The sequence below is a fragment of the Mastigoproctus giganteus genome, chromosome 14, assembly GCF_048544385.1.
Source record: "Mastigoproctus giganteus isolate SK-2022 chromosome 14, ASM4854438v1, whole genome shotgun sequence".
Taxonomy (NCBI): domain Eukaryota; kingdom Metazoa; phylum Arthropoda; class Arachnida; order Uropygi; family Thelyphonidae; genus Mastigoproctus; species Mastigoproctus giganteus.
This window is the reverse complement of record NC_143588.1, coordinates 25,352,540-25,365,653: the sequence shown is the minus strand read 5'-3', so window position 1 is coordinate 25,365,653 and position 13,114 is coordinate 25,352,540. Positions and strand designations below refer to the sequence as shown.

At 35.0% G+C, this 13,114-nt stretch overlaps 1 protein-coding gene across 2 annotated transcripts in view; it reads left to right on the top strand.

Annotated features, from left to right (window-relative positions):
• The window catches only part of Stacl (SH3 and cysteine-rich domain-containing protein), an 876,542-nt gene that overhangs the window by 818,795 nt on the left and 44,633 nt on the right, over positions 1-13,114 (top strand). For both annotated transcript variants that reach the window (XM_090388808.1, XM_090388807.1), the window contains one exon: positions 3,963-4,014. In XM_090388808.1, coding sequence (XP_090244934.1) covers positions 3,963-4,014 — 52 coding nt within the window. The remainder of the gene's footprint in view (positions 1-3,962; positions 4,015-13,114) is intronic.

Sequence of the window (13,114 nt, the reverse complement as noted above, 5' to 3'; positions counted from 1 at the left end):
TATATTGATTGACAGGTAGGCATGGCAAACGATGAAATGATTGGTGGTGGGCGCGACTGAGGATAAACTACTATGTAGTCATTGGTTGGTATTATAATATGTATTTATGAGTAGAGAACTGTGCATAATAGTTTTGTAATGAACAGTAAACAGGTAATAGTAGCGATGAATCATTTAAAGATGGAAGAAACTTGTAAGGAAAATAAAACGTTGGTTGATTTTTTGATGATAACTAAATTAATAAAAGTTTCGTTCTGTTCATTTTTATGTTCTTCATTATGTTTTTTTCTCATTGTTAAAAGCATATTTTTGGACTTCGTGAGTGTTTTTACTATACTGTTGATTTAGGTTTGGTTACGAAAAAAGGAAAAGGTTTCTTTATTTTTCATTATATTTTGTAACCTGACCTTAAATGGTAGGTTAGGAAATAATAGAAACTGTTTTCTTATATTTAGAGACCTAACCTTAAACATTAGGTTAGGAAATAATATAAGAAAAGAAAGAAAGATTCTATGTATATATAGTGAATAGCTGTTGAGGTGTTGATTGACGTTATGATACATGTGTATCCACACGAGTGTCTTTAAAATTAAAACTACAGTAATAAAAAAATAATATTTTGTTAATAAACAATTTATGCGCATGATTCTAAAGAAAAAAGGTTAGGGCAAAGGTAAAGAAAGCTAACACGAGAATGATGAGAAATATCGGATAACTTATGTGAAAAATTAGTTTCCTGATACAGCACTCTAGCGCCGCTCGGCAAACAGACAGTAGGTGTTATCGATCTGGAGCAGAGTCGAGAACAATATATTGATTGACAGGTAGGTGTGGCAAATGATGTGCTGATTGGTGCGGGAACGCAACACACAATAACATCGGGTTAGTATCATTTTAGTAGCACTCAGAAGCACTAATGGTAACTTGCACTAATGAACGCTTTCCTTAATGGTGAAAAAAGGTCAGGTTACCTCCATTTGAATCCCATGGGAGCTTGAACCCCTCCCGAAGTGGAGGGGGGTAACCTAACCTTGGCAAAGGTAAAGAAAGCCCACACGAGAAGTGTGCAAAAGTTCGATGAAATTTACCGGTAAAAGTACTTTGCCGTAACGGCATTTGTATTGTTGCTCGCTCAGGAAACATACAGGGGGTGTTATCAGTCATGAGTAGAAATTGAATCCCGTGGGAGATTGAACCCTTCCCGAAGGTTTCAATCTCTTCACTGGTGGACTAGTGGATAAATTGTTTATTAAGAAAAAAAAAAGGCAAAGGGAGCCCACATGAGAAGCATGGCAAACTTCGAAAAAGTTTACCGGTGAAACTGTTACAAACATTTTTTATGATGCCAGAACTTCCAATATGACTCTGTTCATGATTCAATTAGTTAATTCAATTAGTGATCCTAAAGAAAAAAGTCAGGTTAACCCCACCCCCCCACTTCGGGAGGGTTTCAAGCTCCCATGGGATTCAACATCTACTCCTGACCAATAACATCCACTGTCTGTTTACTGAGCGAGCAACAATACAAATGCCGTTACAGCAAAGTACTTTTACCAGTAAATTTCATTGAACTTTTGCATGTTTTTCGTGTAGGCTTTCTTTACCCTAGCTGGGTACCCATATAGCGAGTGACCTTGAATATGTGAGCTACAGAATTTGGCAGTGCTTTCTCCAGAAATTTTCCAAATGAATATTTGATTAGTTATCTGAAGCAATTTCCCATGGTACTATACTGGTCCTGACTAATATAGTCAGTTGCATCTCCCACTGAATTAGTATCACCAGAACTCCTAACAAGCCTTTTATACTACTTGCTTTTGTCACTGTATTCCAACTAGGACAGTTCAGTTCCTCAAGTGTAGAATTAATCAACAAGGATCTGATCATATAATCGGTTCCCCATTAAAATTACCTTATTCAGAACCAAGTCAGTTGATATATAATAATCCAACCCTGGTGCCAGATCCTCTGGGAGAATGTCTCAGTTGGCATAGTACTACATCTGAAACTGCAGTCCTGAGATTTATTCAACCTTTCTTTCACTTTCACAATTCAACCTTTTTGTTGTGTACACATAGAGAGCCAGCTTAGGGTAAGGCTGAGTAGGCACTGACCTAGGGGCACCAAGGTTTGGGGTGCCAATGCCCCCTAAACCTTGGTGCAAATTGGTAAAATTAATCATTCTAAAAAATAAATCTTTGCATCGGTGGAAAGGGAACGCTATCAGTGAAATGTAGCCTAGGGGCACAATATACCCTTGAGCTTTCAGGCAGCATCCTCCCTGTACACATGAATAATTCTTGACTGCTCTGACAAGATTTCAAAATATATATATACATGATTTCAAAATATATATATATATATATATATATATATATATATATATATATTTCAAAATATATAAATAAAATCTAAATAACTTTGATTAATATGTACAGCAAAATATTACTGTAAAATATTTAAAATATACTGAATTAAAAATTTGTGATAAAATAAAATATAAAACAAAGAGATAACAGTTGATAAAATCATCTGTATGTTGGCTTTATCAACTGTAACTTTTTCATGAAGGCAGTGAGTATAAATACATAAAAAAAAAAAAAAAAAAAAAAATGTAGAAGTCTACAGAGAATAAAAGTAAAGAAGGGAGGAAGAGAAGGAAAGGAAAGAGTAATTCCTACAATCCCAAGGTTAACCTCCAATAACTCACAAAATACTTGAAAGAAGGGAGGAAGAGAAGACAGGGTGATGTTCATCCAACTTGCACAGCACTGCAGATTCAAAGATGGAATGTATTTACATACCATCATTTCTGTTAAAAGTGCATCTAGTGCTATGTATGTGAGCAGATTCAACCAGCAACAGATCTTGAAATCTCATGCACTATCAATAATTTGAACATCACTTGGCCAAACATGTTCCTCTGGCAATAGTGCATAGCTATTGCTCATTGCTTAAAATCAGTGTTCTCAATGTACCATGGTCTTTCAGGCAGCAGCAGCATCCTCCAGATGATGGATGGCTGGTGTACCTTTTTACAATTTTCTCAAAGAATATTTTGCTCCTATTATATTTTTTGAAATTTGTCCCATAAATCCATTTTCAAGATAACACCTGTTTATAATATCCATGACATTTTGTGAATTAACCCAAACACATGATTAGCACAAATAAATTTTTATACAGATATTAATAAGTTAAGATTTTCAATAAATCTAATTTCATATCCCTGAAAGGATCTCGTGTATCTCCAGGAGTGTACTGCACCACCAATTGAATAGCGCTATTGTGGGGCATCTATTTCAGAGGTTCAGTTTTTTCCCATTAATATGCAACATCTGATCAATGAACTGCTTGCATCTAGCATGTAGAAATGCATCACCACCATTAATTACAAAAAATATCAAAAAACATTTAGTGCAACACCAATTATAACATGATGGAACACTTGTAAAAAATCTTCTACAGTATAAATTGTACTGCACTTTAAGTTATCATGAAATATAGTGTAACTAAATTGCAGCACATATTGAGAAATAACATCAATAAAATATAAAGAGCATAGTAAAATTGTTTTTTTTTTTTGTATAATGGAGTAGAGGCATTTGTAACCCTATGCAAATGTACCACTTGGTGGCAGGTGTGCATTTTGTCACACATTAATGATGTGCTTCTTGGTGTTATTTGCTTATTTCTGTGTTCTTCAATACCAAAATAGCCTTAAAATAGAGTATTTTTTTAATTATTTTGGATACATCTGTCTAAGTGAAACGTGAAGATTTTTGTAGTTGTCATGAACAAAAGTAGCAAGGAAAAAATTACCAACTCCTGGTGTAATACATATAGTATTACAGTAGTTTATGAATCTGTATCTAATCTTGTGCAACTTCTCTCAAAAGTTATAGCAGGTTAATAAATTTAATTATGTTCAATATATTAAAATAATATTATCTCTTTTTCAGAGCTGGCTACACAATCACTGTAATAGACACTAGTGATCCAGACTGGTGGCAAGTAAGTCCATCCCAACAATTATTTTTCATTAGTTTCTCTGTGGTTGATGTTAATGCTGATTCACACCAACACGATAGCAATTTAGCATTTGCGATCAATTGCAACATAGAAACTGGGTGATTCACACTTACAGCGATTATCAACAGAAATTTACAATCAGTAGTGCAATTGCAACTTGCTCTAATCAATTCCAAATCGTGTGTGTAAAAAATGGAAAATTTTACAGAGAAATTGAGCATCAAGAATTATTCCATTTTATATAGTTTATCAAACTCTCAAACATATAATTTCATATAAACAAACTTTCATTAATTTACATTAATATCAGTCTCACAACTAATCTTTTTGTTAACAAGCAAACTTTTTAATTTCATATTCAGACATATATATAGGTTCAATTTTTCCCATATAACTTCACAAACATGCTTATAGTTGAAAATCTGACTCTATAACTGTTGCCAATTGTTACATAACTCACCAGTAGCTAGAAATCTGTGAAAAAAAAAATGCTATAAAAATTTTAAATTATTACTTAATTATATATTTTATTTCAAGCTCTACATTTTTTTAGTACACTTTTTAATTTTTTAGGTAATGTCTTAAAATTAATTGGAAAAATCTGAGAGACTGCTATGCAAAGTATTTTAAAAACCTTAAAAACAAGAATGGGTCAAGCAGCACAAATTGTTAAAAATTATAATACATGATGGCATTCAGATCATTTCTGAAATTTGCAACACCTGTGCCAGTGTTACAATATTGATGCACCAAGTTCAAATTTAGATAACACAAATGAAATTTTGGACCATGTGGAAACTGAAGAAAACCAAACAGGACACTGAATTGATTTAGCTAAATGAAAATGATGAAAATAAAAAGTCTAAGGAGTTCCCAGGAGGGGAAAAAAGGCCAAAAAATAAAGTATACAAGATAAACAGCTCTCGGTTGATAAAGTAATATCTTACTTTCAAAATACTAGCAGGAATAAGGAGGTGATCGTACATGTGTACAAGGCCATGGTTAGGCCACATCTTGAGTATACTGTATACAGCAGGCTCTCGTTATAATGGTGTTCGCTTTATGCTGATTCGCTATAATGCTGTTATATTATAACCCATATCTGACTATAACACTGTCACAAATCACTGTAATGCTCTTTTACAGATTGCATTTTTGGCATATTTAACGAAATCGTTTCATTTGATGGAGTCAATAGCTTGAAAATGAATAGCAAAACAGCATTAAAACCGTTTCCCACGCTGACTTGAGAAATTTTCCCACCCTCAATGAAATTTTCTCGCACGTTAATTTAATTGCAGTAAAGTGACTTGTTATGTAGTTCTGAGATCGACATTTTAAAAAAATGATTGGCTAAGGTAAAGAAAGCCAACACGAGAACGACGAGAAACATCAGATAACTTACGTGGAAAATTAGTTTCCCAACACTGGACTCTTGCGCTGCTCGCTTGGTAAACAGATGGTAGGTGTTATTGGTCTGGAGCCGAAATCGAGAAGGATGTGTTGATTGACAGGTAGGCATGGCAAATGATGAAATGATTGGTGGTGGGCACGACAGAGGACAAGCTACTATGTAGTCATTGGTTGGCATTATAATGTGTATTTATGAGTAAAGGACGATGCATAATAGTTTAGTAATGAACGATAAACAGGTAATAGTAGCAATGAATCTTTTAAAGATGGAAGAAATTTGTAGGGAAAATGAAACGTTTGTTGATTTTTTTGATGAAAACTAAAATAATAAAAGTTTCGCTCTGTTCATTTTTATGTTCTTCATTATGTTTTTTTCTCATTATTAAAAGCAGATTTTTGGGGTTCATGAGTGTTTTTACCATACTGTTGATTTAGGTTTGGTCATGAAAAAAGGAAAAGGTTTCTTTATTTTTCCTTATATTTCGTAACCTGACTTTAACTGGTAGGTTAGGAAATAATATATGAAAAGAAAGAAAGATTCTATATATATATATATATATATACACTGTGTGTGTATGTATATATATACACACAAACACAGTGAATTCCGGTTATTTGGGCCACTGGTTAATCGAGGCAGCCGTTTATTTGGGACAACATGCCACTTAATCGGGGCAGGAGACCGCAGCACTCGAGATTACCCTACAATTGTCTCAGACCATACCACGTGGTTGGATCGGATTTTTGGCGTTCACAACCATAAAACAATTAGCAGTCCCATGTTTATTGCGCTTTTTTGTTAGTGCTTCAATCATATAAAAAAATTTATTTTCCGAATCTGCTCTTTATTCTTATTTTTTAAGCTTTGTAACTTATTCCGTTTGCACTTGTGCTTATGGTATAACTTGTGATTTGTGTGTGCGTGTTCTTTGTGTGTGTACTTATCTTTTTTACTGTTTTAAATTTTAACCCCCACTCACAAATGTCAGTGAACAGAAATGTTAACTAGTCAGTATATTGGCCCCGAAAATACTGTACATATTACAATACGTATTAATTAAGCTATGAATGTAAGCGTAAATTTAATTTTATTTTGCTAAATGATACATGATCTTCATGTATCATTTAATTTTTTTAATTGGTAATAAAGTGTAAATTTGTACTTAATACAGTATATATTTACTTTTATTTTGATAGAATTAAATAACGGTGTTTACTGTTATTTATTAAAATTAAATCGCTATTTAATAGAATTAAACTTTAATTCACAATTACCGGTGCTTACTACATATCATATAGTGAATGGTACTTTACTATGATGAGTCCATCCTAATGTGATTTGATCGTACAGAAAATCAATTGTAACACTGTATTTTTAACTATTTATGTAAAACTTTGCATAACTGGGGCAGCCACTTAATCGGGCCAAAATGCACTAGTCCCGCTGCGTCCCAAATAACCGGAATCGTCTGTCTGTCTGTCTGTGTAGTGAATAGCTTTTGAGGTGTTGATTGATGTTATGATACGTGAGTATCCGCACGAGTGTCTTTAAAAATAAAAGTATAGTAATAAAAAAATATTTTGTTAATAAACAATTTATGCACTAGTCCACACGATTCTAAAAAAAGGCTAGGTAACCCCCTCCATTTCGGGAGGGGTTCAAACTCCCATGGGATTCAAGTGGAGGTAACCTAACCTTTTTTCACCATTATGGAAAGCGTTCATTAGGGCAAGTTACAATTAGTGCTTCTGAGTGCTACTAAAATGATACTAACCCGATGTTATTGTGCGTTGTGTTCGCGCACCAATCAGCACATTGTTTGCCACGCCTACCTGTCAATCAATAAATCAAAAAATCAACCAACATTTTATTTTCCCTACAAATTTCTTCCATCTTTAAAAGATTCATCGCTACTATTACCTGTTTACCGTTCATTACTAAACTGTTATGCATTGTCCTTTACTCATAAATACACATTATAATGCCAACCAATTACTACATAGTACCTTGTCCTCTGTCGTGCCCACCACCAATCATTTCATCATTTGCCATGCCTACCTGTCAATCAACACATCCTTCTCGATTTTGGCTCCAGACCAATAGCACCTACCATCTGTTTACCAAGCGAGCAACGCAAGAGTCTGGTGTCGGGAAACTAATTTTCCGCTTAAGTTATCCGACGTTTCTCATCGTTCTATGTTGGCTTTTTTTACCTTCGCCAAATGATCAAGTATATTGCCTGTAATATTTGCGTTACATGCATTTATCTGAAATCTAGTCATCACTCAGTACAGTATTAGACATCATGCGTAACAGACAGTTTACACGAAATTGTATCGTAATTAATGCAACCCACAGAGTAGTAACATACTTCAGTGTGATGCAACCAATGCAGTTACATATTCAAAGAGTTAATAATGGCAGATAAGAATGAAAAAGCAACAATGTCTGGATGCAGTACAAAGACTACAAATGTAAGAAAATGACTGCATTTGAAAATTAAATTATATGTTTTGAAGTGAATCGATTCTGGTCAATGACAAGAGTTGACCAGAATCGATGTGTGCCATAATTTAAGAGTGGCAGGTTTAACTGTAAGAACAATTGTAAAAAATAAAGAATTAATTTTAGCAGCAGGAAAGACAGCTGTTCCACTGCAAGCAACTAGAGCTAGGCTGGCTATTAGGATTGAAATGGAGAGACTTTAACTAATTTTATTGAAGGTAATAACCAATGCAGAATTCAGTTAAGTTAAATATTGTAAAAAAAAGAGAGAGAGAGAGAGAGAGAGAGAGAGAGAGAGATTGCCAAATGATGATCTGAAGAAAACTCACCCAAAAGGAAAAAAAAAAAAAAAAAAAAAATGTGGAACTATTTAAAACCAGTAAGGGCTGATTGAATAGAAGCCGCAAGTGCAGATCAAGGAGCCGAAACTTTCAAAAAAGAACTTGTTAAAATTATTGATGATGGGTATTGTGTGTTATACTTCTCAGCAAGTTTTTATCATAGATGAAGCAGGACTTTTTTGGAAACGAATGCCTAAAAAAAGTTTTTTTTTTGTTGTTGTTGTTGTTGTTAGTCGTTGGTGCATCGGCTTCTGTGGCCATAATGCACCTCCCAACATTTCTTGCATTATACTGTGATCCAAGCCCGAGGTGGGATTCAACCCGCGACCTTTGGGTTGCCAGGCAGGCACTTTACCCACCTGGCTAGCCCGGTCGGCCAAAAGAAGTTTCATATTGAAAGAAGAAAAGGCAATATTGATTAGGCAATATCCTATGGCACTGACCACAACTCACAAATGCATATGTTACCGTATGGGAAAGCAATGCTTGCTTAGTGCAGATTCACTTAGCGCTCTGTTTTTCCGGAATGAATTATCAGCGTTAAGCAGGGTTCACCTGTACAGGTCTGGAGGCCTCACTTTAGGAAGGATGTAAATCTGCTGGAACAGGTGAAGATAAACGCAACTAGATTGGTAAAGAGAACAAAAGGGGTGCTCTTACAAAGAAAGCCTTCAGTTCTGCAAACAGCAAGATCTGGAGACTAGGCACCTGCAGGGAGCTCTGATTGTGTGTAAGGCCTTCAATTGGCCTTAAACACCTAAATCAGAATAATTAGTATTAGCATTAGCAACGGCCGCACGGTGCAAGAAAGCCTATGGCTTATGCTGCACCAGCCAAAAAAAATAAATAAATAAAAATAAATAAATCCGAACAAAACAATGATAAAAACAAAAAAATAAAAATAAATAACTAAATAATAATAATTAATAAAATAAAAAATAAATAAAAAGGAAATTAAACCTATCATCCTATGTGCTTCCCTTACCCGAAAGTACTATCCAGATGACCTTTGAATTTCCCCAAACTGTCGGCCTCTACCACCCATGAAGGCAACTTATTCCAGTAATTTATAACTCGCTGGCTAAAATAGAACTTCCTGCAATGCAATCTAAACATTTCCCCCCGTAACTTGAATTTATGTCCCCTAGTTCTAGCATCATTTATAATCTTGAAAATTTTGTCCTCATTCATTTTACTGATGCCTCTCAGAGCCTTAAACACCTCAATCAAATCTCCTCTAAGGTGTCTAGTTTCCAAACTCTGCAACCCACATATTCGAAGTCTTTCTTCATAAGGACGCCCTTTTGCCGATCTCACCAGGCGAGTTACCCTTCTTTGCACCCTTTCAAGAAGCTCGATGTCTTTCTTCAGGTGCGGTCTCCATACTTGAACACAGTATTCCAAGTGTGGTCTAACATAAGCCTTGTATAATGGGATTATCACGTCCCTATCTCTACTTGCAAAAGTTCGATAGATCATTGATAGGACACCATGGGCCTTCCTTGCAACCTGTTTACAATGCTCAGAGAATTTCATGTCTGACCGTATCGTAACACCCAAGTCCCTTTCCTCCAGTACTGGCTTTAGTTGAACTCCACCAAGTGAATAAGTTTTTTTGGGATTACTGTTTCCCAGGTGTAATACCTTACACTTTGTTGGATTAAAGCACAGCTGCCATTTTTCTGACCATTCCTGAAGTCTATCTAGGTCTCTCTGAAGAAGCTCAGCTTGACAGTGATCATTAACTACTCTCCCAATTTTAACATCATCTGCAAATTTAGACATCACGCCCTCTATCCCTTCATCAATGTCGTTTAAGAAAATTAAAAACAACAGTGGTCCTAATACTGATCCTTGGGGAACCCCACTTCTTACATCAACCCAATCTGAGGAATAGCCATTTATCACAACCCTCTGCCTCCTGCCCTGAAGCCATCCTTCTATCCATCTAAGGATTTTCCCAGTGATTCCAACCTGTTCCAGCTTATAAAGCAACCGCTCATGTGGGACTGAGTCAAAAGCTTTGCTGAAATCTAAATAAACAATGTCGAAATTATTCCCTAAATCCAGCTCGTGAGTGACCCTTTCGAAATAGCGAACCAGATTTGTTAAACATGATTTTCCCTTTACGAAACCATGCTGAGTATCCTTGAGAATTTCAATTCGATCCAAATAAGCTAAATATTGATGGCATTCTTCCTCTTGCTGGGACTACGCATGACTGGGAATACAAATTCTTGCAGCGTATGGATGGGTGAAGTGGTTTTTTTTGAATAATGATGCTTTCTTGCATCATTTGTCACTACTAAGTCATTATTATCATCATCTACAGTCAGTTGTAATTGTGGATAAAGAACATTACATACACCTATATCTCCCAGTTCAGTTGAATCTTGTTCAGGTAATTTCAGTACCTCTGCAAGTCCAAATTTTCTACATGTTCATATGAATCAACCATTAAGAGGGAGAAGTGTACACCAGGACAGCAGCAACCTGGTGTGCAAAATTTTCCATCCAAGAATTAAATGTTCAAACAGACGTTTGTACTTTTTATAGTTATGTATACAATTTTTAATAATAAATAATAAATCCTCTAAGTTTGAAAACAAAGTGTAAAAATCTCCTTTAATTAGACGATCTATACTAATATTATTCATCCATTTTTTTTCTTGTTCTAAAAATCAATAAAGATAATTCAATTTATTATAAAATATATATTATATACAAAACATTTACTTAAAATCTAGTTCAAAACTACAAAATAAACTATTTATCTTATCTAAATATGTACTTATCTTTTTGGCACCTCCATAGCCAGGTGGGCAAGAGCAGCAGTGCGTGGCACACGCTTCTTGATTAGACCGGGGTTCGAGCCAGTGACCACAAAATACGGAGGATGCGGAAAGGTCAGGGAAAGACCACCACATATCCCCGGAGCAATATGGCCTTAGTTGCTAATGCTCCTAAAAACCAAATAACAACTTATCTCTTTGCTTCATTTTTGCATAATGCCAATAATAATAGTTTTTTCCACAAGAGCAAAATTAAAGTACACTTGAAATTCATGCAACTAAACTACCATCCAAAAGGTAGACAAATAGTAGCATTATTGTCATCACAATGGAACTGGTATGAATAGACTAATTGCAATCACTATCGAGATCATAATCACAATTTCTATCATTATCATATTGGTGTGAATCAGCTTTAATTAAAAAGCTTTCATATTCTAGCAAAACATCAGTATAAAATCTATCTTTCTTTCTATTTTGTGATGTTATTGCATCGGTAGCTGAAAGATTAATGTTTCATCAGTGGTAACATCCTTTCTCTTGTGGTTTAAAAATTTCTTTATATGAATAAAACAAGTTTTTTCTTTTTATACTCTGCAATGTCAACATAGGGTCAGAGATGCTTCCAAGATTCAGAATACAACTACATTACTGTATTTTGTAGATAGATCCACAAGCAGCGTGAATCACATTGTACAGATATGAATGGCTACCATCATAGCAAAAAGGATTAGCAATGCTAATTAAAAGGACTTCACTATAACGAGTGGCGCCTCCGTAGCCAGGTGGGAAGGAGCAGCAGTGCGTAGCACACGCTTCTTGATTAGACCGGGGTGCGAGCCCGTCACCACCAAATACGGAGGATGTGGAAAGGTCAGGGAATGACCACCGCATATCCCGGAGCAATATGGCCTTAGTTGCTAATGCTCCTAAAAACCAAACAACAACAACTATAACGAGCTTGAATAAATGCATCATCAAAATAATATTAAAGAAAATATATATTATAATTATTTTGTAATAAGTGAGAAATTAATAAGACTTACACACAGATAAATGTTGGATAGGCTAATGTTCAAAAAGCATACTGTACTGGTAAATAATCCTTTGGTAGTATTTTAATATAAAATGGTAGTATTTTGTTAAGTTAAATTTAATTTATAGTGCAGTGTGGACTATAATTTTTTTTTTAAAAATCTCCTGCTTTTTTCCTTTATATATAAATACCTAATCACCAGCTTTTCAAAAGCCAAAAATTGGTTACTATGCAAATGAAGCACCTAGCATTTATCGACATTAAAACTCAATTGCCACCTTGTCGGCCCACCTGCACAATATTTCTTGGTCTAGTTATAGTAGCATGCCTTGATTCCGGTCGTTAACCACCCTGACAGCCATTGGAAACTTAGACCAGTGATTCCGAAACTACTGAGATCTACGGACCCTTTCAAAAATCAAAAAAAGTTTGGGGACCCCCCCATATATATATGTATATGATCTAAAATTTAACAAATTAAAAGGAAAATAAAGATAAAAATAAATATACTGTATTTCTTCGATTCTAAGACACTTTTTTTCCCCTATATATCTCTAAAAATGAGGTGCATCTTAGAATTGATGGTGTCTTACAATTGCAGTTTTTTTTTCGAATTTTCCTGCACTTTGCACAGCACCACACATTTGTTTTTATGTGGACACCCCGTCTCCAAGTTTGACCCTTATCGCATTCTCCAATTCCAATGGAGAATAAAGTGGCATGGGTGATTTCACGTGCTTTCGAAATATGAAGCCACTGTTATTTCATTATAGTGGAGCTCACTCAGTGAAAAGTAGGAAGTTTTGTTTGTATCTTCGAAAGTACGTAAGTGGAGTTACCGTATTTCGTTAATTTTGATCCCTTATTGCACATTAAAATGTCAAAAAGATTGCACTATAAAGCCGCATTGAAACGAAAAGTTATTGTGTATGCAAAAGAACATGGAAATAGAGCTGCGGTTCAACATTTTGACATTAGTGAAGTAAATGTTCGT